This window comes from Ornithodoros turicata, chromosome 7 (genome assembly GCF_037126465.1).
Source record: "Ornithodoros turicata isolate Travis chromosome 7, ASM3712646v1, whole genome shotgun sequence".
In the NCBI taxonomy this organism is placed as follows: domain Eukaryota; kingdom Metazoa; phylum Arthropoda; class Arachnida; order Ixodida; family Argasidae; genus Ornithodoros; species Ornithodoros turicata.
Genome location: NC_088207.1, coordinates 57,344,657 through 57,367,712, shown reverse-complemented (window position 1 = coordinate 57,367,712; position 23,056 = coordinate 57,344,657). Strand labels below are relative to the sequence as shown.

The window sequence follows — 23,056 nt, the reverse complement described above, 5'->3', positions numbered from 1 at the left end:
CATGCCGCCTAATCAGGCAGGCAGACCTCTCGGGTTCCTCCCAACGACACTCCTCCTCCTCTCGAAGTCACATCGTTCTCGGACACTGATTCTCCCTGGGAAAGCCTACTTGCGTGGATCTCGTTTTTTTTTTTTTTTTCAGATGCCTACAAAATCATACCGCTCGAGCTGCGGGAAATTAATGCACGGACCTGATAAAGTTCGAAATACACTATACCGTCTGCCACAGAAATGAACGAATGGATGCTTGGATACTAAACTATCCCTTTAGTGGTTTTCTTTATCGATAATTATCAAACCTTATATCAGTCGATAGCTCCTTATCAGTTACCAAAACCAGGGTCAGCCCCTATTCACTAATCAACAACCCCAAAGGACATGGACCTTAGCATTTTGCCCCTTATCAGACAGTATCATTGCAAGTAAACTGGCTCTTATCAGGAATTATCACCAACTATTGAATATTAATCAATTTATCACCAATCCCTGCAAGGTACCCAGCATCAATTAGCCATTTTTTTTGTTTGTGTGACACCATCTTATCAGTTGACAGATTCAATAATGAGGTATGAATTACATTTAGAGGACTTAAACACCACAGACTAATTTGGATGGCACGTGGATTAAAATGGGCAGGAAGTCCTGTAGTTTGGCAAATGACTAAAACATAGTTGCCAACTTATCTCCGCAACGCGTGGCTCCGTAGCTTCAGTGGGTAAAAATGGGAAGCAGGAGATGGTGACTTCATCAGGAAGGCCACTGACACCAAAATTACATTAAGTATACAAGAATGTACTGAAAATTTCAGTTAAGACAATTTTCATGACGACTTCGAGTGTAATAAGGAATCACTTGCAAGCAGTTCTGCAGCTTTAGTAATCTATCTTTTCTGCGAAGTTGAACAATATGCAATGAGGTAATGAGGCTCGTGTGGAGCTCAATTTTCTTTATTGACAAAACAACTATGTTATAAGGATGTGCCTTTGTACAATGCTCGAAAATAATTAAGAAAGGCGTATGTACATCTTGTACCCTTTGGGAGTGGCTGATGGCTCACAAGGGGCATCACAGTTTGGCGACACAATGCGTATCCGTAAGCACACGTGGATGTTAAACTTCCCAGCACAAATGTCCATCACGGAGCGTAACGACACTTTTTTTTTTCCTGGCAATGCCGGCACTTTCAAAACCTTTTTTTTTTTTTTTTCAATGAAATGCTTTCACTTTGTCCATCTAAAACACAAATTCAAAGCAAAATGCTCGTATGATGTAGACAACCGTCACACAATAAATACAACCACTTTAAATACACGCTGCTAATGTACAAATGTACACGTTTTGATACAGCTGCGCATTTGTGACTATAGCAAGTGCTCAAGTAGGGCTAAGAAAAACTGACAGTGCTCGACAGCTGAGCTAATTTTTATCCGCATGTACCTTAAATGCAAGATTGCTGAAACTAAGAATGTCAGGCAGCGCAGGGGAAGACACAATATTGTTCCAGCTTGTATAACCAAGCGACATACCCAGAACCGACTTCGCAGTAGCAAGAGCGACCCACCGCTGTACGAGATTAAGAAAGCAGGAATGAGGCATCTTTGCAGAAGGTATATATTTCACTCCCAAAAATTCGAGCAGGACCAGCGTAACCTGTAGTACCAGCGTAGCTCGTGTGACTAGGGACAGAATGGGAATACAGGCACGACTCTCCTGCTCAGACTTTTTTTTTTTTTTTTCATCCCTAAAGTACAAATTGATGGACTGCGAACAATATGCCTCAATGACAAAAAGCGCACCGGAATGTCGTGTGTGTGGAACAAAATTTACGCCCGCATGCCCGTCTGATTTCCGATGATTCTCAAAGCACTAGCAGATTTTTTGGTGGCGGTGAAACACCCTTTTTCTACAGAAGTAGTAGTTGCATTTGTGGCACCCTCCCCCGGCCTACAGATTGGCACTGAAAAGGAAGAAAAAAGAAGAAGAAAAAGAAGAAGAAAAAAAGAAAGAAGGAAAGATAGAAAGACTGCTGCAGTGTACTACTTGTCGCCAAACTTGAGCCACGATCTGGTCTGCCCAGGGATGTTTTTTTTCGACTCAAGGGGCCATGTGCGGAGGCATCATGTGTGGGTAAGGTTGTGGCCTTTCTTCCAGCCGGTCGTAGTCTAGGTGGAACTCCTTGGCTACCTTCCGCCAGTTGAGGGGGTCGAAGAAGAAGTACGTGCCCCGTTCGTACGTGGACGTCTTCTCCGTCGGGGAGATGCCAGCCCGCGTGATCCATACCCGCTCGTCCTTGTGGAAGCGCCAGTCCCGGCTGTACCTGAAGAGATTTTATATTCCCTCGTCAGTTTCGTGCTGTGCCGATAGATAGCCAGAAAAAATTGGTCTCTGTAACATGGCACGAGATGGAGAAAGTTTGTATTATTAAACGGTGTAGGTATACAAATGCAACAGCCTGCAACCTACAACCTCAGACCTTGATTGATGGCCTGTTGATTGTGCCGCAGGAACAACATTTATATTTTTTTTAGTTTTTGACCAAATAATGTCTATGGGGTGGTCCGCTGCAACGCTATGGCACCAAACTTGCTTTGTGTCATGTCCCTTCTTTCGCTTTGCGCAGTTTCAGTTTTGCAGTTTCATGTTTTCGTAGTTGTTTAGCCTGCCCTGAGTGCTGCATAGAAGCAAAAATGAGCGGCAATATTTATGCACCCAGGTTGAGGGTACGTTAATTATGCGCGTAAATATCGAGCAATGTGACAGGACTACGGAGCAACGTGGGAGAAACTGGACGAAAGGAAGCCACGAGACTGAAAGAACGTCAACAACAGACATCAAAACCACCGGCAGTGAATCGCCGCACAGAACTTGTCGAGCACGTGGTAAAAACAGGTCATTCTTTTGACTTTCACAATGCAAAGACCGTGGCACACGAGCATAGATGGGGGGGTAAGAAAATTTTTGGAATCTTGGCACATTTGCTGTGATGATAACGCATGTAACAGTCACAAAGGGCCACTACTTGACTGCTACAACGTCATGACTAAGCTATGAGTAGAACTCGGGATAGCGTACCGTTTCGTTTCATTCTGATGATGATGCCTGAACAGGCATCGAAACGTCATATTAAATTTTGTTTCATTGTTGCGTTAAGCCAGTGTGTGTAAGTTTTCCTCATGATGTCCCCTGGTCTATCTTCAAGACCACGGACATCACGCAAATGAGCCGAGAGAAGATGAGTGCTCTCGAATGTTACATTTCATGGTGCTCATAAGTGTCCGCGAACCACTGTATGTTGATGAAGGCAGAGTTCCTTAGTATTTACTGAACATCTTTGTAGGTTGTTCTCCTTTTCTACTCACGCTCTCTGTGGCTCACTTATTTATTTCATTTATTTTTTACTTTACTTCTACTCCCCTTGACTCCTCAATGCAGGAACAAACATGTACTGAGAGTTGGAAGAACCTGCTTCAGCCTAACAGTGTGTAAGATGAAGGAATCAATCTTACAATTCGGCAGCTGATAAGAGTTGTAGCAGATCCCCTCCAAAGAGGTAGAATATGAGGAACAGGACATCATCTCCGTATCGGTTAAGTTTGATCGTCGCTAGCTTGTCCCTAATGCTGTGGTTGATGATGTACTCAGATGGCACGTGGTAGTCTGGAGAAGAGGAAATCAACATCAACAAGAAATCAACACACAGGTATTAGCTAAATGAATGCGCGAAAATGACGCAGCGCATTCCAGCCTAGGGGACTGATAAGAACTGGGTTGATAAGAACTGGGTAAAATGCAGTATACATACAGTAAATCTCGGTTATAACAGCCCCACTTATAACGAATCTTCGGTTATAACGAATGCCTCACGAACGACCGTCAAAATTTGTATTGAGTCTATGGAAATTGCCCCCGCCTATTATGAACGAATTGCCGGGGAGCCTTCGGTTACTGCGACCGAAAGAGCTCCCTCGACCACTGGAGAAGGCAAGCGCGCGACGTCAGACGCCCGCGGATTTGTCAGGCGCCGCTTGCACGTGACCTCGCTTTGCAGCCAATGCGCTGTCACCATCAGCGCGCGCTGCACGTGCACCCGTTTTGCCATGATTAAGGCGTCATGGATGCAGGTGAAGCGGGAAACTTTGCGAAACTGCTTTAGAAAAGCTGGATTTGTTCATCAGGCACTGGCTACAGACGCCGATCGTGAAGGGGACTTTGGTGTGCGTGATACCGACACAGAACTTTGGGACAGAGCAACGGCTGCGAATCTGACTGACGGCTCTCAGTCTTTCGAGGAGTTCGCGACAGCAGATGACGACGCACAGGCCGTCGCGGACTTCAGTGATTCGGACATCATTGCCGACGTGCGCCCGCCGCCAAACGAACTTTCCGATGACGATGATGATGACACAGTGTCTTCCCCTCCTTACATTTTAACTACAGCGGAGGCACTCAAGTACGTTGCTTCGCTCCGCGATTTTGTGTACGCGAAGGCGCTCGCCGCGGCCCACCTGGACCACCTTGATGACTTAAAAACGCCGTGATCTCCGCAACTGTGTATAAACAGGCGCCATTAACGATGTATTTTCAATGAACGGCATACATGACTCATGTTTCTTACACTGCTGGCCTTTTGGATCAAATTTTTTGTCCATTCCATTTATAGCGAACTTCGGATATAATGAACGGGTTGCGGGCGACCGTCGAGTTCGTTATAACCGAGATTTACTGTATATACAGATAAAAGGGGACATTTCCGTAAAAAGTGGTGCCGTCTCCTCCGCCGTCCGAGGCTGGTTGGAAACAGACACACGTGCAATCAGCCATGCAATCAACGTGCAATAAGTGGGTATTGATAACGACCTAATAGATTATAGCGACCATGTCATTTGCACCGCTTCCCAGCTGCCACATTTGGAATTATGCGGTGGCGCTGCTCATCGGTCCGTTTACTGCTTTTCCCCCCAATTGCTATAATACCTTGTACTTCAGATTAAGATTTTTGTACGAGCAACGCATGACCCACGTGAGATGCATTCTTGCTAAAGTTGTAAATTGATTATCCTCGTGTGTGTTTGTTTGCCCAAACTCTGGCTTCAAGTATGTCCACTTTATTAAATTGATTATCATCATCATCATTCTACATGTTTTCATGGGAGCCGTTGCTGTCGTCTGCTATGACCGTATGTCTGCTTCTGCACACTCAAAATTCAAATTTCCATTATTTCCTGCACAGGGGTTGCCGATTTTGACATGGTCAGCATAACCTAATAGTTATGACATCTTGCATAGAACAGACAATGGAAGAAACACAAGTAGGTCCAGAGCCCGTCTGCACAGAAACCTTGCTACGTTGCTTACATAAGAAAAAGTCCTCGAGAGTGTGCAAAAAACCTGCGTAACTATTTTTGCCGAGAAGAGTGTAATAGAGGCATTGAAAGTTGCTACTGTGTCAGAACACCTAAGGTTATGTTCTCAGCATGACTTATTTGTGCATACAGGCCTGGGAATCCATTGAAACTTGGAACATCCACAGAACTGGGTTACTTTTCAACCAGAGGGTATGGGAAAGAGCACAGAAGGAAAGACCACAATGTGGTCCGCCACCAGAGGGATAATAAGCCTACCTATGTCTTGCGGCCTGCATGGGTGCTCTGCCCAGGGTCCTCCAAACACTGGGTAGAGGTTTCTAGGCAAGGAATCATGAGTGACAGTCAGAGAACTGTTCCGTTTTAGTCTGAGCAGACGACGCACGAAGAAGAGAAGAGGCCGTACTCACTCGGGAGAGTTGAGGTTAAGTCCCAGAGTGGTGAGGTCGCTTCCCAACGCCAGCGATACCAGGTTGGGGTCCGTCTCGGCCGCTCGAATGAACGTCAGCAGTCCCACCATGCCAAACTGGTCCGTTACCATCCCCGCTGGAATGTTTGTCACTGTGCCTGGGTTTTCGCGAGAGAAGCAAAACAAAAAGCTTGCACCAGTACAGGAATGCATCAGTAGTGTAGTGTAACGCGAGCAACTACGTGGAGTGTATAGTGGCTTGCGACTACGTATTGAGACAACATATTTTACCATCTTTGGACGTCTGAATCCCCCTCTTCACTTGTTGATGTGTTCCTTTATCACCAGGAAAGCTGCCTCCATCCTTTGAAGATTCGTTATTAGAGTTGCTCGGCTGAAAGACAATGCAACGCCCCCAAATTTCAATTCAAATTTCTTTGCGACATAGTGGTGGAAATTTTCACAGAATATTCCAAGAGCGTTTGGCATATTGCTTAGTTCGGTACTTACTAACAAAAAAAAAATTGTTCTCCCAATAAATACAGCCGTGCCTCGTTATTACGGACACTTTTGCCCCGTCAACAAGCATCCATAAAGTGAGTTGTCCATATTATCAAGTGTGAAAGAAAATCAAAATAAATTTATTGAGGATAAGGCGAGCAGTAATCAGGGTTTGTTCACGTGCATAACGATGTGCAACTAAAAGTAGACAAAATCTCAGCAACGTGGGAGTGCATGGTGCTGGTTGCCATTGTGCTTAAAAAAAAAAGAAAAAAAAAGCCAGCACTGTTTGCAGCACCTCATGAGCCATGACAGCTGTGATGGTGACCTTGACATGCCTGCGTGCTCTTTGTAATTTAACTGTCAATTTTTTAGAGAAGTTGAATCGACATCCTCTGTGGGCTGGAACAAACCGTTCAGAAGCCGTTCCTTCTTGTTTTGTTCTTCGAAAAAGTAGTTTCTGCGTTGCAAGCAGCAAAAATTTGCGCAATGATGGGCAAAGTTCCCTTAAAACTGATGCCATTCATAATAATGAGACGCATTTGTTCGTGGTGAGCCGTTTTTCGTATCTCTGGGGATTCCCATAAGACTAATGCATGCTTTGACGATCGTTCCAAACTTGTTTGTACAACCGAAAGTTCGTTTTTGGTGGGGCAGTTATAACTGAGATTGACTGTACGAATCGATACATTGCAATTTTTATGAATGTTTTTGCAAAGGTTGTTGAGGAAAGACGAGGCAGGAGCTGATGGCGCGCCCTGTTATTCTGTTTTGGGTCTGTTGCCACAATAAAGCGTTTGGACGTTGGGTCGCAGGGTTGTGTCCTTCCTTTCCGTAACATTTTTGTGCCGAAACCCGGGAATAGGTTCTCCTCTAGGGGTGCCTCCCAAACGTTTACTGACAACAAACAACAAAACAGAATAATAGGGTGCACTATCAGCTCCTTCCTTGTCTCTCCTCAACAAAGGTAACTTGTGCCCAGCGAATGAAATTGAATTTTCTATGTGACAAGGCTAATAGTCTGTAGCAAGTTATTAGAGTTTATTCGAGTGGTTTCTGTAATTCCTCACGATTATGACCCACACTGAAAACTACCCCTCAAACAACCCTGTCTCAATGCAGTGTAAGAGTATAATATGTTTCATCTTGCTAACATCTCAAGGTAGACACACATACACACTTTTGATACAGGAACAAAATGGCTAATAAGTTCACCTGTTTGCTCATGCTGTCTTGATTGTTTTCCTGACCTGCAAAATAAATGTATGGCAAAAACTAAGAACTATTTCTTGAATTTCATACATACAGAGGAACACATACACAAAGAAACAAAAATACGTAGGGGACACCACGTCGTTTACGCTAGCGGCGTTTTTACCTTGTGACCCTGGAAGCGCTGGAAAGTCCTCGTTGTGTATGTGGAACTCATTGGAATCATTATTTGGCTGCTTCACCATTCCAACTGCAAACCACAAAGCGTACAATAATAAATACAGAAACGCATGTCAGTTTGCATGTACAGCATTTCCCAGTGTACAGTAATGTCCGTTAAATAGCGCCACAAAGAGGCTGCAAGATGTCATGGCCAATTACATAGGTGTCATGCAGTCCCAAGCACACAGCATGGTCCAAGGTAACAGTCTCTTCAGTATTAAAGGAGCACAGAAAGCCATCGCAAAGATTTTCTGTTTCCGACGCATTATGACTTGACTTGACGACTAATACAAAAAAATTTATTTGTGCGCAATATTTTTCTTATAAGAAATGCACCCGAACGACAGCGCACACATTCCCGCTCACCTCGCTCTGCAGAGGGAAACGAGGAGGAGGACGACGAAAAACGTCATCAACGTGATGTCATTACGGTTCCAAGAGCAACCGCACCGCAATCGGGTCACCGCTTTCTGCTTTTTTTTTCTTTTCTCGTTTCTCTCCCGGTTCTCCCTGTGCAGCAGACGACGTTTCTCTAAACCAATCAGCTGGCTGTACCGTAATGACGTCAAAGCGACCCGGGCGGCTAGTTGCGGGCATTGTTACCGCTGTGCACAGTCGAGATTTTTAGAATCGAATTCTGCTATATTTATGCGTCTGTCGAATGAATCACTTCGCAAGGTGCATTATAGTAGGCAGGATAAAAGATTGGTTCAAAAAAAGGGTAGTGACTGAAGTGCTTTCTGTGCTTCTTTAAAATGCACACGTGTGATAGATGCAGGTTTCTCTTACAAGGCCTTAGGTGAAAACTAGTGATGTGGACATTATACAAAGAAAACATTTTTTTTTTTTGCCTTTATTAAATGTAACAGCTGATGTGTGCTGACAGAAATGAAAAAGAGAAGGGACTTTATTGCTTTCACGGGGACGTAAAGTCGTCATCCCTCAATTGATCTGGTGAAAGCAGTTGAAAGAATGCTCTAGAGTCCTTGCATTAAAGAAAGCAGACGACACTTCAAACCATCTTGTTGCGTCCCGTTCCAAAGCAATTAAAGGGGCTTCTTTAATGCAGTCAGTGGCAGCTTAGCGCCAAGCGGATGTCATTAAAAGCGGGACAACTGGTTTGCCCCAAAACACAGACGTGTCTCGAGCCAAAAAGCGGGGTGCCTCCACAGCTGCATAGTACACAAGCTAAACTACCAGAATATTTCAGAATTCACGATCGAAAGTGCTAAAGACTTAAGAACAGGGACGAACATACGGACAACAGAGCACAAAGCACTACTTTCAACTGTTTACTGACAAAGAAACAGATGCAGTTAAGAAGACAGGTAACTTATCTCCTACCTGGCTAATGAAATTGAAGCTGTGCTCACGCACGCTGTACGGCAAAATCGCCAGAACTGTCTTTTTACCGAATCCTTATGCCCCGTAACACATGCGTTTACACGTCACTTTTTCCGCTGTGTCGTCTGTGTGTTTGTCCCTGTTCTTAAGTTTTTAGAGCTCTTAATCGTGAATTCAGGCCCGACAGGCAGTTCTGAACAGAATATTTTTCGCCAGGAACAATTAACGCGAGGAATGGTGAAAAACAGAGTGAAACAACAAAATCCTATCTGTCAATATATAACACAACATGGGCCACGCACGCACCTGCCCTGGACGAAGGCGAGCGGTGTAGTTTCGATAGCAAGTCTGCAAGCAAGCAAAAACAAAGTCCAAACACACCGAGAGAGTGGAGTGCTTACCGTAGGGCGCCCTGCCGGCCATGGGATTGTTACCCATAGACTGTCCCTCCTGCGTGCTGCGATTCGTCAGCGACGGAAATTCTGACAGATCTAGCGCTGCAATGTGCAAACCATGTATGCGTGTTCTCGTACTGACATGCCACCGTTTAGAGTCGTTTGTTTTCTCACCAGGGTTTGAGTTGAACAGCGGGTTCTGCAAACTGTTACCCATCAACTGTGAGGAGGCAAAATTTCGGGAGCTGTGCGACATTCCGAACCCGGAAATTCCGCTAGATACGGGAACGCTATTCCTGTTTGATGGGGAGGAAAGATCCCTGTCGTCATCATTTAAAGTATATACCTACATCTTATCTGATTATCAGAAGCGTGTACTGCTTGCGACACACTTGTCAGAAATCTCCAGGCCGTGGTCCAGCTGTCCCCCTATTGGTAGTGTTGGGTGAGAAGGAGCTGTACCATTATCGCAGCCAAGGGGAGGCCACGTAGTGTGCCCATTTCACACAACGCTGGGCGTCCTCTGCTAGCATTCTTTCCTTCATCATTCATCACCCCCCCCCATCGGAGGTGATAATGGTACAGCTCCTTCACATGCAACACTACCAATAGGGGACAGCTGGACCACGGGCTGGAGATTTCAGACAGGTATGTTACAAACAATACATGACTTGCAAAGTGTGTTATGTGCAGCAGGGCAAGTTATCTTCTCAGTGTTATACATATTATTACCATTTGCTGGTAGGCAATTTCTTTCTTTTTTTCTATCTAAGTAGGCCATAGCAGTATGTGCTACACTACTTATGTGCATGGGTGGCAGGTTATCATTTTCTTTTTTTTAATGAGACTGACAATACCATACCTCCATAAAGAGCTTTGATCCGTGTGCCTGCAATAAAAAAAATATCGCATGTTCACAAAGGCTATACACTTTTGAAGAACCCTGCTTATTATTTAGTTCTTTCGGGGCTACAGTGAACGATAGTGCACCAAAGAGAAAAGCACATTCTACGTCCTCACATCCCGAGCAGGTTTCTCAGAACTGCTCTCACAAGCATCAGCGAAATGTGGTGTATTATAGCATTAGAAGGAATGTGAAACATCGATACATGTGGTTCATCCCAACAAGCACACATTGAGGTTAGCTTATTTTCCTACATGCCGTAGTTGACAAGATACAAATGCTTGAAGAAACCTCGGCATAAAGTTCGCATGTTAGAGGAGTAAGAGGAACGGCAACTCCCATTGGTTCTCGTGACCATGTGACCTCTCCCAGGGCTGCCAATGAGTTTCAGTATTCACTGCGCCCGTCTTCTACGTGCCTATTACTTCTTTAAATTGTTTTACATTTGTCCGTCATAATTTTGAGCAAAGTGTCACAACCCCTTCATGAACATTGCGTCGTAGATTTATTTATTTATTGGTATTTTTATGGCACCCACGAGTGATGATACCATACGCGATGATACCGTACCCAACACTACAGTAGACTCGTGTTAATTCAGACCCCGATATTTCGAACTTTCAGTTAGGTCAAACATATTTCGAATTTTTGTTTGGCACGCTACGCTTTCAATGTAATGATGAACTCCTTAATTCAAATGCCACCTTCGCTTAATTCAAATTTCAAATTTTTCGGACAATACTGTTGACACCGTCAAACGCCTTACAGAACCAACGTATTTCTGCATTCAATAAGTCGGAACTCATCGCGCTTCGAACCTGCATGGTTTTTGGAACTTACCGGAACAAAAATCTGTGGTCTCTTGTGGTCTAAATTAACGGTGGTCTAATTTCTAGCATTATACGACGGATCAGATGAAAGAAGCGAGAATTTATTTGAGCATGCCAGGAGCAAAGGCAAATTAAGAAAGTGTAAGACATTGGGTTGATATAGAAGCAAAGAGGCCAAAGAGGCCACATCACATACCCTGCCCTTGGGGGAGCGCCAAGTCCTACCAGCCGATTTAGGTCAGGCCCTACTTGCCGCTGCCCCTGGAGTCCTCTCGAGCCAATCGTCAGCATTGTCCGGCTGCCACAGGATCATCAAATGTTTTACCAGCATATTTTTTTTTTCAAACATACACACTCCACCTGCATCAACCATGTGCAGTACCTGACCACATCCACAGCATGCTGTAGTGAGTGAAGCATGTTATACTATGTTTGACATATTATCCTTAAACCCAAAGGACCATAGTGGTCATTACATGGGTGTGTACAATAGATAAGCCATAAGTGACACTGAATGAACAATATAACGTAACAACGTGTATAACAATACATAATACATGCAAAATACAATATAAAGCTAAATAAAGGCGAAGGCAGTTGGCTATTGAAGGAGTATGTGAACATGAAGATGTCTGCAAAAAGTGAGAGGATCAGTGATATCTACAATGTACTGGGGAGGGACATTACGCTCGACTTTGGCAAGTGGAAAGTACGACTTTCAGAAAGATTCTGGGCGACAGATGCTACGCAATATCTTAAAGGTATACTTAATATCGAGTGTAAAGCAAGCAACAAAAGAAAAAAAAAAGCACAAAACACTATGCCATGTGCACTGTTATTGTACGGCGCAGATAACCACAGGAGCGAAACAGATATCTGAAAATTAGAGAAAGACATAAAACTTACAAGAAAAAGAAGAAAGAAAAAAAAAACAAAAAAACTTCAACTTTGAACGCAGAACTGCCTGTCGAAACGTCGACAGGAATGGGTGCACGTTACCCAGGCAAAGGATTTCAAAACTCTGTTGCTTATATGGGAGGTGAAATGCCAGTAAGCTTGCAAGCAATCTTGCTGCTTGCAGCCATGATCACATCATGTGTAGCTGTAAGCTACACTGACATCCTGTCATGTCACTCGTGCACGAGACACCAAAGTTGTGAGGATGATCCTTTGAGGTGTGAATGCTGGTGACGAAGTTATGTCGCGAACGAATGTCTCAATTTAAATTCTGATGGCACGCTAAGCATCTTGAGCCACAGGGTCCTGTATGGTCACGGTAATGATGACTATTAGGTACTGCTTTGTCAAAAGGACCAAAACTACCAAAACTACTGTACACTACCAGTGATTTGTAGTTTTACCTGTTAGGCGATGCCTGCTGCGGTGGCGGCAACGACGACGGCGGGAAGGCTGATATGCTCGTTGGCGTTGCATGGCCCCCCAACCTGCTCCCCTGTCCTGGGCCAGGAGGAAACTGACCCCCTCCTGCTGCAAGGGTCCCGGAGAGTGCCCCCCTGAGGCCCAAGTCGCCGAAGGAGTTCTTATCACCACCAAAGACATCAGGGAAAGGAGCACCCCGTCCCGTTGCAGCACCAGACAGAACTGCCTGCTGCGATACTGATGGGAAGAAAGGAACTGGAACGAGAACAATTTGTGGCCTTGTTCACAAGGGTCTCTCGATCTCTCTTTCTCTATGCGCACATATGCCCCATCGTCCCCACACGTCCCCACTTGCACAAAGGTGCAGAACTCACATACTTAAGTTGCTTTTTCTTCTCATGAACAACCAACTTCGGGGATTGATTCAGCTTGCTAGATTACTCCTAAAAAGCCCAGATGCGTGCGGCAAAAACGTGATAAACTCTGAGTAGTGGTTCAACAATAACTCCTTCCGTTTTTCCCTATTTTCCCCGTACAGCATGATGTGATTGGAACCAGCCTGATCCCGACATGGTCACCAGGCATGACTGGCAACAAATTTATTAACAAAATGTCTTCATAAATTACGTATATTTCATGCAGCGTTAAATCCTGTTAACGGTACTTTACAGTGTACCGCTTAATCACATTGTGCGTGTTGATGTACATAGTGTACCACATGTGTATTCCTGTACCTAGTGCCCTTCCTACGTGGACCACAAGAGTGGTCTGTATTACGAATAAATAAATAAATAAACATTAAACAATAAATGAATAAATGAATACATTTTGAATGAATAAATGAATGAATGAATAAATGAACAATGAATGAATGACTTAATGAATGAATGAATAAATGAACAATTAATGAATGACTTAATGAATGAATAAATGAATACATTTAAAAAAGTGATATGAATGTCTTTGGCTGCAAGTGAATATACTATGCATTTGTTTATGAAGCGTGCCACTATTCCAGCTACGGATGGCCATTTCGCTCTGATGGGGGCTCTTCAGCACAACGAGTTGGAGTGACACGTCTAAGAGCCGTCGCAAACAGATTTTTAAAAAAAATCCAGTATTTAAAATTGATCGCAAAGCAACAGTGGGTATGGGCTCAAAGACTACGGTATCGCCGGGACATCGCTATTCAGATGCTTCCCAGTGCAGCCACATTTGCAACTTACATGAAGGATGACCCAAGTGTTACAGCACCATTTTTGTTAATTTGTGAGATTACAGCTACACTAAGCGGTGGGTGCTTACCGGAAAGTGCTTACATTTTACAGTTGTGTTAGCGGAACGCTCACTCTTAGTTGCTAGCACCTTGGGGACAGTGTCGCAATTTTTTCTAGCCACCGTCCAGTGATTCACACAGGGGGTTTCATCTTTTGGGGGGATTTTCGGAGCTCCATGGGGGAAATGCGACAGGTGCGTACCTCGACAGAATTCGCTCGTGAGCGTGCTCACTGTGGCCAGTGAGCTGAGCATGAGCGACTCTCGTTCATCCATGCACGTCGAGCGAGTAACCGCACACGAGCGTGTGTGAACAAATGTGTGTGAGCGAGCACCAATTAACGTGAGGGAGCGTGAGTCACAAATGCCCACTTCTAGACAGCTGTCTCACTGGGCTATCACCGTGTATATTATTAAATGTAAAATAAATAAATATATATAAATATAAGTATATATTAAGAATAATAAATATAATAAATATCTATATATACGAATAAATAAAATGTATTTGCGTCACACGACTCGCTCTATGCATCCCGACAATATTCAGAGAATATATGTTGGCAAGTTTATGAAAGCTGGGAGATACTATAAAAGTTCACTCTATGAGTCACATTTGATTCAGGATGCACAAGATATGTTGCTGTTGTTGTTGCTATGTTGCTGTTGTTGTTTCTTCAAGATATGTTGCTCCATGTTGTATCAAAGCCATATACATTTGGTCCCCCACCTAGCTAAGGCGCTGGTTTGCAGATTCACGTTGGCACAATAGTCTGCACAACGTTATCTGTCAAAACGAATGACCAAACTACTCATCCTTTCGTGACCTAATTATTACTTATGCACAACCCACCCCCTATGCAATGTACAACACTGGTGGCATTGAAAATAAATTAATACCTAAGTTATTTGGGTAGGTGACCACACAATGAATACTAAAGCTGCCTAGCGCTAAAATTATGAAGAAACACTGCCTACAAGTTGCCATACACAGCACCTCTGCAAATTATTCACAGAGTGTACTTGAAAGTTTCTGTGGCACTACAATGCACCACAGGGTACTGACCTCCACAGGGGTTTTGATGGTGCATTCTTCCCATGCAACTACAGTGCATATTTGTTTTCTGTTTTGCTCCTTCCAATAATGGTAGAAGCAAAAGAGTCACAATAATTGAGGCGCAACAATTAAAGAAAGCAAGCTCGCTGTTAAAATGCAACAGCTATAGCTGCAGCTCAACATATGCTGTGGCTTGACCTTGAAACACGATTTCCCAATATATCCGGATCGTACAGGAAGTTGTGCAAACCTTAAAGTTAAGAGCTTATGTGCTCTCTTTCTCGAAGCTGAGGATATTAAACTGTAGTAAAATGTCACAGCGAGACACTGTGAGTATTTTGGAATGAGAAGGTATGTGTGTAGACAATAAATTACAGCATCAAACCAATCTTTCTCTGTCAGGTGTCGCAGTTTTGTATGTATGATGCTTATTTCTTTGTTGCTAGAATACTAAATGCCTGAAAGCACTACATAACGGAGACTGAGCACGAAAGTACAAAGATAATGCTGTAACAGGGAACTATGCTGGAGGAAGAAAAGTACGAATACTAAACATTAATAACACACACAAAAGTTATGTACATTGCTACAGAATTCTTTCTCAATCTCTTTTCGAATCTTACTGTTGCGTATGAAACCTATTTATGAGTTGCATAACTATAAATGCCTAATACTTCTCTATATAATACCACGTGGTAGTGTTTAGATCAAAGTGTTTAGATCCTTTGTAGTCATAGTTTGATTCTATCTTTACCTTGCCATCTCTAAAACTTCGGTCTGTCTTCTTTTCACTATTTTGCCAATAAGTTGTGGAACCCTCTACCTTTCGAGCTACGTACGTGACTCAACGTCCATCAGCTTATTTAGACAAGGACGTCTATCGATTGTTTGAATGATCTGAGGAAGTACGCGGGATTTTCCCAGCGAACCCCACGCACAAAAGCAAGGAAAACAAAACAAAAACAAAAACACTTCAAACTTTGCTGAATGTACAGGTGAAATGAGTATAACACACCCCCTATCAAAAAGAGCATTTTGCCAACTTAAATTCTAGCCGTTTACCTCCACTCACTTTTCACCCCTTTCTTGTCATTGTAACACATGTGCGTTAAGTTTCATACATAGCAGTACTTTATGAACTATTTTTTTAGAGAGAATTTTATGAACTTTTACGGCAGAATTCTATCATTTGCGCTTGAAATCAATTACGTAGAGCCCAGAGCAGCCAAGAAGGTTCACGTGGCAATCTTTTGTGACGAAGCTCTCTTCCTCAAACAAGCAGTTTCCCAAACCCTCTGAAAGCTAAGTGTAATAAAGCCTTTGAAGTTGCAATATCAGCTACGTGGTCAGCAGGAAGTTCTCAATTTTTTCAAAAATTTATCGGAATAATATTTTTATGTGTGTATCTGATGATGTTGCAACAATACATATATATTTTTTAAATTCAATGAGGCGATAGGATGTGCCCCCCACCCTCATGTACACACACATTTTTTCAGAGTTGTAATGTAAAAAAAAAAATGCCCCTCCATAAATCACTCCATAACTGACAAAATTAAACGTACGTGATGATGTGAGCATTGCCACAGCAGTGCAAACTGCTCATAATGATGACATCGTTGTGCACATCACGCATCAGCCAATGAGCAATCACGAAATTGCACTACAGTCAAACCTCGATTTATCAACGGCATGCATTCCCCGGAAAAACGTTGATAAAATGAGGGATTCATAAAACGAGGTTCACAGTGAGTTGGGGAGACCTGAAAGTCTTAGAATGACAGGAGTTGCACTGTGACATTTTATAACGTTTACGTTAAATCTTACTTAACACAACATATCTTCTACATTTACTTTACAGTTACCGGTTTGAAGTTACCTGAGTAGGGCACTGGGTAATACAGGCTTTCATCCTCCGTACCAATTCACGTGTTAATGACCCGGACGACTGTACCTACCCCGTTCGTAAATCGAGGTAAAAAAAAAAGTTCGACTAACCTAGGTTCGTGCCGAAAAAATGCGTTCGCAGTTTGGAAATCGAGGTTAATAGACCGAAGCAATTTGAAAATCGAGGTTTCATAAATCACAGGTTTTAACTGTACCAGGAAGCTTACACACCAAACCGTTTTCTGCACACTTCCCAGGTAAACATGCTGACGTTTATATTTGTAGCGTTATTGCTAACACGGTTGTAACTGTGCCTGCTACGAGTCTTTCCTCAGCATAAACCTGAAGTGCCGGTTCGGAAGTATGATCCGCCGCTGAAGACTGCACAGACCAAAGAACTTACTTAGGGAACTTCCAGTAGGTTGGCCGTAACCAAATGGTTGTGATGGTGAGGGTGATGTCATGTTCTGAAAAAGTTCACAAAGCAGAATATAAGATAGGGAAATCCCTGGACGAAATCCACTCATTACCCTATTGACCCACAATATTGGAAGGGTTGGAACACCTCCTCCCATATCTACACTCGTGATTATAACAGCACCTTGTCGCAGCAGGGTACCCAGAGGTACCCAGAGCGAGCAACCACAAGTTGCGTTTCAACTGGGATCATCTCAAGTGTCGTTCGCGTTATTGTAACGCGGGTTTGTCGCGGAGTATATTGAAGCGCAGGATCAAGCCCTATATTAAAGCTGTACGAATGCACAAGATAGTACATAACAAACTATAAGTGAATAACCTAGTGGTGGAATGCAAATTTGCAACAACTCTTTGGGCTGGAAATGGTTGAGTGAAACTTTTTCGAGTTCGTTTATTTGCTAAAAAGATCAGGCACTTTGCGCGTACCAACGAAAAGACGCATTCGGAACACGCTTTATGGCATAACGTGTCTCTATATCTGTAATACAAGAGACGAATGATCGTATTTATATTATAACGATACGATTTGACAATTGGCAGATGAGCATACTGTGTTGATACCTCATTTCTAGGTCATAAAAGAGACGTGTGTAAGAACGTAACGCTGTGTTAAAATGTAGTTAAGATACTACCTGTTATAAAAACGACAGTTTGATGTATGCACAATTGAGAAGCCACTAGTTTTTTTTTAAATTTTATACAACCTAGAGTAAACTATACCAGTTCTAAAACAATCATGGCGGTCGACTGTCGCACCCTCTCGCGGGTTAGCGGTGTTGGTTTCGTTTTGCTCGGAAGGTGAACTCATGTACGGCATTTTATTACCGTGCTCACGTTTGTTGAATTATGATTTTGAAAATCGAATGCGGAATTTGATGATATTGTTACGAATTGTACGTTCAGATGAATACTGCCAAAACAAACGGGAAACGGAATTTCCAGCGAAGACTTCGCGTTGTGCTTCCGTCTGGTGGGCAGGAGGTGAGACTGATGCGGTGTAGGGCTAGCGTAGTAGGGAGTTATGTCTTTGGAATCTCGCCCGAGTAATGCTCTTTTCAAACGAAAAGAGCAACTAAAACGTTGGGAAGACTCGGAAACCAATCGTGAAACCACAGAAACACCAGCGAACAAGCTACGACGGATAAAGTTTAGCGATGGATGCGTTTTTCTGGCTGCGTGTGCTGCCGGGGACACTGATGAGGTAGAGCGTCTGCTCTCCAGAGGTGCCGACATCAATACTTCGAACGTCGACGGCTTGACTGCCTTGCACCAGGTACCTACAGAACCAGTGCTTCTTAATATCTAATACTGTGCCATGAGATGCCCGAAAACATGCTCTTCCTGCCACTCTTCGTACGTTGGAGAAATGTTTACTTCGTGAAGATGGCTGCCCATCCGATTGGTTTGACCCGAGAGAAGTCATTTGACGTTTCACGTTTTCGTGCTGTATAACACCAGCAAAATTCTCTACCGATACACAGATTCGTACCGATTGAAGTTGTTTGTATAGTACTGTTAGTGTTTGTCTTCTGCTATGAAACGAAATCGGGCATTCGTCCCGCGTTTCTAGGCTTAAGCATGACTTGAAATTGCGGAACGGTGGTAGCAGTTTTTTTTCTCAGAAGCGATTTCTTTGTGCCAACGTTTCAGTGGGAAACGAAAGGATGTGCGCGTGGTTTATTCCAGGAGCGGCGCTATGAAAGCGCGTGACAGTGACTGTACAAATTATCCGAGTATATATACGGTCAACGTTTTTGACGATCATGTAGGTCAGCGCTTTCGGTATGAGTGGTGTGACGGGATGGGTCCCATGTCTCCACCCCAAGTTTCGCTGGGAGCAGGCTCTGTTTTAGTTTATATTTAGCTCGGAACACGGTGCGCCCGCCGGGTTTCCCCTGGCCTTGCAGGCGGCAGTCTCCTGTTTGACGTAACACGATCACATCAACGACATGTGTTGCCCTACACTAGTTGTGTGTGTGTGCGCGACTGGAAACGGAATAAAGACGCTGTCCTCGCGGAGTAATGGAACGGCGTGTTCAGAGTTGTTGGGTTTGAGGAGGTCGCACATACACAGTCGGTGATGTGAGCACGCGAGCCAGCCGGGTATATGCCCCCGACGAAAATAAACTCCACATTATTAGAGCAGCGCATGTTCGCAGGTTACGTGCGCGAAAAGTTTTTCTTGGTGACAACCATCTCAACTCGGAGCGTACATTTGTATAAAATGTATTCACATAAAAAATTTTGGGTGCTGGACACGTCCCTGCTTGCAGCGGCAGGTGTCCCGTAACCCGTACATTACTTGGTGTGGTGGTGAAGGCTGTACACGAGTCTGCTACAGTGTGGGTAGCACTTTGACGGGCATCACACCTTAAGTATTTCGAGTGACTAAAAAGTTTTGCTCTTCCTGCCAATATATGAACCGCGTGAGATGCACTTTGCAAAGGTTGTCTATGATCTCACTACTGCAGTAGTTTTGATTATAGATGAAGACTTTCTCTTGCAGTTTATATGTAGGTTCATTATCATCATGTATTCATGTACATGATGATAATGAATGAATGAATCACGTATACCACGTGTTCACTATAGTCTCTACACAAAAAGCTTTGTATTGTCTTTGTAGAGTAGTGTTTTGCTCGGTAGAGTTTGCACCTGAGCTGCATTATGTGATATGTACAGCACTGCAGTTGACGACCGCCGAAGCCACTCGGGACATCCCCAGATATGTATTTACTGTTTATGTGAAGTGTGACTTCAGTATCCTAACTGTGCCTCTTTCTGGCATTCCGTAGCACCAGGGGGTTTATCACGCATGGCATCACCAAAACTTGTCCTAGGCTTGGGTTCAGACCAATCCATTTTGTCCTGTGTCGTTATTTTGAGGAGGGACATCACTTTCTCAGATATAAAGATAAGAGGAAACATTCTCCTTGATTATGGTAAAATTGATTGATATGCTGTATGAGGTCCGCAAGAGCAGACGCCAAGTAGAGATGCCGAGGTCCTCAATAACTGACGTGTCTCAAGAATTGGGCGACACATTCTCGTAATGCTTCTAGTGTTTTTCCTTACGAGTACCTTTCTAATAAAGCTCCCACATCTTGTAAAGGTTTCTCGCTTGACATGAATTGTGCACAGATCAATTAATTCCAGAGTCAATCAGGATAATGAATTTTGATAATTTTCAAATTTATTACAAAAATATGGTTAATTTTAAAGTTCAACAAGGTGAGACGTTGGACGTGTTGGAACCTACTTGTGGCAGCTAGTTCGTTCTCCTCTGTGTCCGTGTCTTTTCCGGTGCTACTCTGCCACAAGGTTAATTATGAATATCGTAACGTACCATATGAGCTGTATGGAAGCACCTTGTTGTTGCTGTCACCTACACACCGGGTCTTTCACGAAAATGCCCCAGTTGAATAATTTGGGAATGGGTGACGTTACCAAAGAACTTTCTGTTTGGTGAGCATCCTTGGGACATCGGCTCAGAGCTGGCCAGTGAGTGGCGCATTTGCATACAAATTCTACCTGTGATGTACCGATCAGGACGTTCAGTGAAAAATACTGTATAAGTTAATTTCGTGGTCCCAATAATTAACAAATTCGGATGGAGCCACGTTTGGGGAAATATTTCGCGGTACGTCGATCCTGCACCTCAGAGATTTTTGGGGGTGTCACTTATTTCGTGGGACTTTAATTTCACGAAAATTAGGACTTCATGAAAATTACTGCTCATACAGTATTCCCGGAAAAAAAAAAAAAGAAAACGTCTTGACACTTAGTGATTTTTTGTTAGTAGTTAATTGGTTTTGGTTTACATATTAGCTCGCGCGGAATAGCGCAGCAGTGCGCCCTTACGCTCGACTATCCACCTCCCAATTGCGCGATCACCCGGCCCGGTTGACACACGGAGGTGACGAAAGATGAGGAACAGCCGCAAGACACACTTCGACTCACTCTCTCACCCCTTTTGAACCATCCTTACGGGTTAATAAAAATTGATCACTCGGGGGATACCCTACGTAAACAGACAAGATACGGGAAGCTATTTCTGCGCAGGTATCAATCCGGGCTGCGTCGTTCTTTTTTTTTTTTTTTTCCCGCACGCTTTTTTTTTTTTTTTTCCCACGTTGTGACAGGACTCAGTCAACCAATCAGCCGAGCTCGTGAGATCTCTGTGCCCACGCTTTGTCGTGGAGATCACTCAGAGTGCCAAAGGGGGAGGGGGGGGGGGGCATATAATGGCATGTTTTGGTTGGGCCACGTTCCTCCCTGGTTGCCAGGAAGACAGGCATCGCAACCCCTCACCCCCTCGCTCTACACAGATTGCCTAAATTTAGCCCCCTGTCTGTGGGATACTGACTCTTCCCAGATGGGCCAGGGAAGCAAATAAGGCGGAAATCGGAAGACGCAGGTCTCCCTTTCGTGAGGTTCTGGCATTCCCTGGCGGGGGGGTGGTGGCTGCAAGTGGAAGGGTTGGGGGGCACTGGCCTCCCCCGAACGTGTCTGCAATCGCACGTGACTCGTGGGGCGCTGGGATGCGTGATTGGATGAGAAATGATTTCAATTATCTGTGTCTTTTTTGCGAATATAATCTCTGGAAAAAAAAATCTTTTGAGGAACGGGTAGCATTTTCTGTAAGCTCGAGGAAATATGCTGTGGAGGTGCTCCGTCATTACTTTGATGTCCAAACAGTAATGTAGTATATGTCTGACACTAAATAATCCTAGAAACGTGGCAGAACTGAGATTGCGATGATGCAGACGTGCTGCGTTCTCAGCTTGTTTTCTGCAGTGTGTTGCGCCGTTTAATTTTGTGTTTTGTGTTATTTTGTTGTTTATTTTTGTATGGCCAGTCTAGAACTGTACTGCCAATACAACTACCTTTTATAATTACACTAAGTTGCTTTTGTAGTACATCATGTCATTGTTTGCTCACAAGAATGAGCTTGTGCACGTCATACTTAATCAGTCGCTGAATTCTTGCTAAGGAAAAAAGGTATATGGACCAGGGAACTCATACATGGTGGATCCTCAAATGTGCGCGTTTGGCTATGGGGCGCTAAACCGAAATTTGCAAACAGCGCGACAGCGCTATTACGAGTGCCACACCACCCCATCTTACTGTTCAAGATTTCTCACACTTTTCGATTTCTCACGGACCCATGAAACCATATACATGGAGGCACAGAAAGCTTGACACTGCACAATCAGGTCAGGTTGAGCCGCATGTGCTTGCTGTGTTGTGTTCTCTTGGCTCACTCTCAGGTGTGTCTCACTTGCTCTCACAATAACTTCCCTATTGAGTCTCGCTCTCGCTGAAGCAATTTCACGCAAAAACAACCTGTCCTATCCAGTACAGTTTCTGCTTCGTTGATTGTTACAAGGACAGAAAAAAAAAAAAAATGAACACTTGTCCTCACTTTATGTGTCATCACCTGCACAGATCACGTGCACGGCCTGTTCCAGTTCTGGGGCACAGGTTGAGTTAAGTAGGACGCCTGATATTATAGAGAACTTACGCAAACTTTTACTATTTGGCAGGCATGTATCGACGACAACATGACCATGGTCGAGTTCCTCGTCGAACACGGCTGCAACCTCAACCTGGGCGACAACGAGGGTTGGACTCCGCTCCACGCAACAGCCTCGTGCGGATTCGTCAGCATAGCCAGGTGAACGTCCTTTTCGTTTAACAGGAGATAACTGATGATCTGAGGCTGGAACAACATAGAAAGGACAATCACATGCAAGGCGTCAAGTTGCCTGAGAAATTAACGATGAAAGATGAAAGTCAC

At 43.9% G+C, this 23,056-nt stretch overlaps 2 protein-coding genes across 6 annotated transcripts in view; one reads left to right on the top strand and one right to left on the bottom strand.

The window, feature by feature from the left end:
• Positions 1-931: 931 nt before the first annotated feature.
• LOC135401707 (CCR4-NOT transcription complex subunit 2-like) lies at positions 932-18,013 on the bottom strand. 2 transcript variants are annotated; one of them, XM_064634241.1, is made up of 15 exons: positions 17,889-18,013; positions 17,183-17,246; positions 12,542-12,815; positions 11,377-11,478; positions 10,309-10,335; positions 9,621-9,742; positions 9,453-9,548; positions 9,358-9,399; positions 7,652-7,735; positions 7,489-7,523; positions 6,064-6,166; positions 5,774-5,930; positions 5,622-5,683; positions 3,507-3,657; positions 932-2,317 (listed from the first exon to the last, which is right to left on the bottom strand). In XM_064634241.1, the coding sequence occupies exons 2-15, from the start codon at positions 17,241-17,243 to the stop codon at positions 2,095-2,097; spliced, it is 1,539 nt and encodes a 512-aa protein (XP_064490311.1). In that variant the 5' UTR covers positions 17,244-17,246; positions 17,889-18,013; the 3' UTR covers positions 932-2,094. The 2 variants fall into 2 exon arrangements, with proteins under 2 accessions (XP_064490311.1, XP_064490312.1); XM_064634242.1 differs by lacking the exon at positions 9,358-9,399.
• A 208-nt stretch (positions 18,014-18,221) lies between these two features.
• Positions 18,222-23,056, top strand: part of LOC135401705 (protein phosphatase 1 regulatory subunit 12B-like) — a 44,211-nt gene continuing 39,376 nt past the window's right edge. For all 4 annotated transcript variants that reach the window (XM_064634239.1, XM_064634237.1, XM_064634240.1 and 1 more), the window contains exons 1-2: positions 18,222-18,529; positions 22,803-22,933. In XM_064634239.1, coding sequence (XP_064490309.1) covers positions 18,278-18,529; positions 22,803-22,933 — 383 coding nt within the window. In that variant the 5' untranslated portion in view covers positions 18,222-18,277. The remainder of the gene's footprint in view (positions 18,530-22,802; positions 22,934-23,056) is intronic.

Excerpts from the sequence above, each read along its gene's own strand:
- LOC135401707 (XM_064634241.1), bottom strand. The coding sequence starts at position 17,243 with ATGACATCACCCTCACCATCACAACCATTTGGTTACGGCCAACCTACT. Across the intron at positions 5,684-5,773 it reads CTTAACCTCAACTCTCCCGA|AAACCTCTACCCAGTGTTTG; the intron begins GTGAGTACGGCC and ends TTCCTTGCCTAG. Across the intron at positions 3,658-5,621 it reads ATGCAGGCCGCAAGACATAG|ACTACCACGTGCCATCTGAG; the intron begins GTAGGCTTATTA and ends CCTCTTCTCCAG.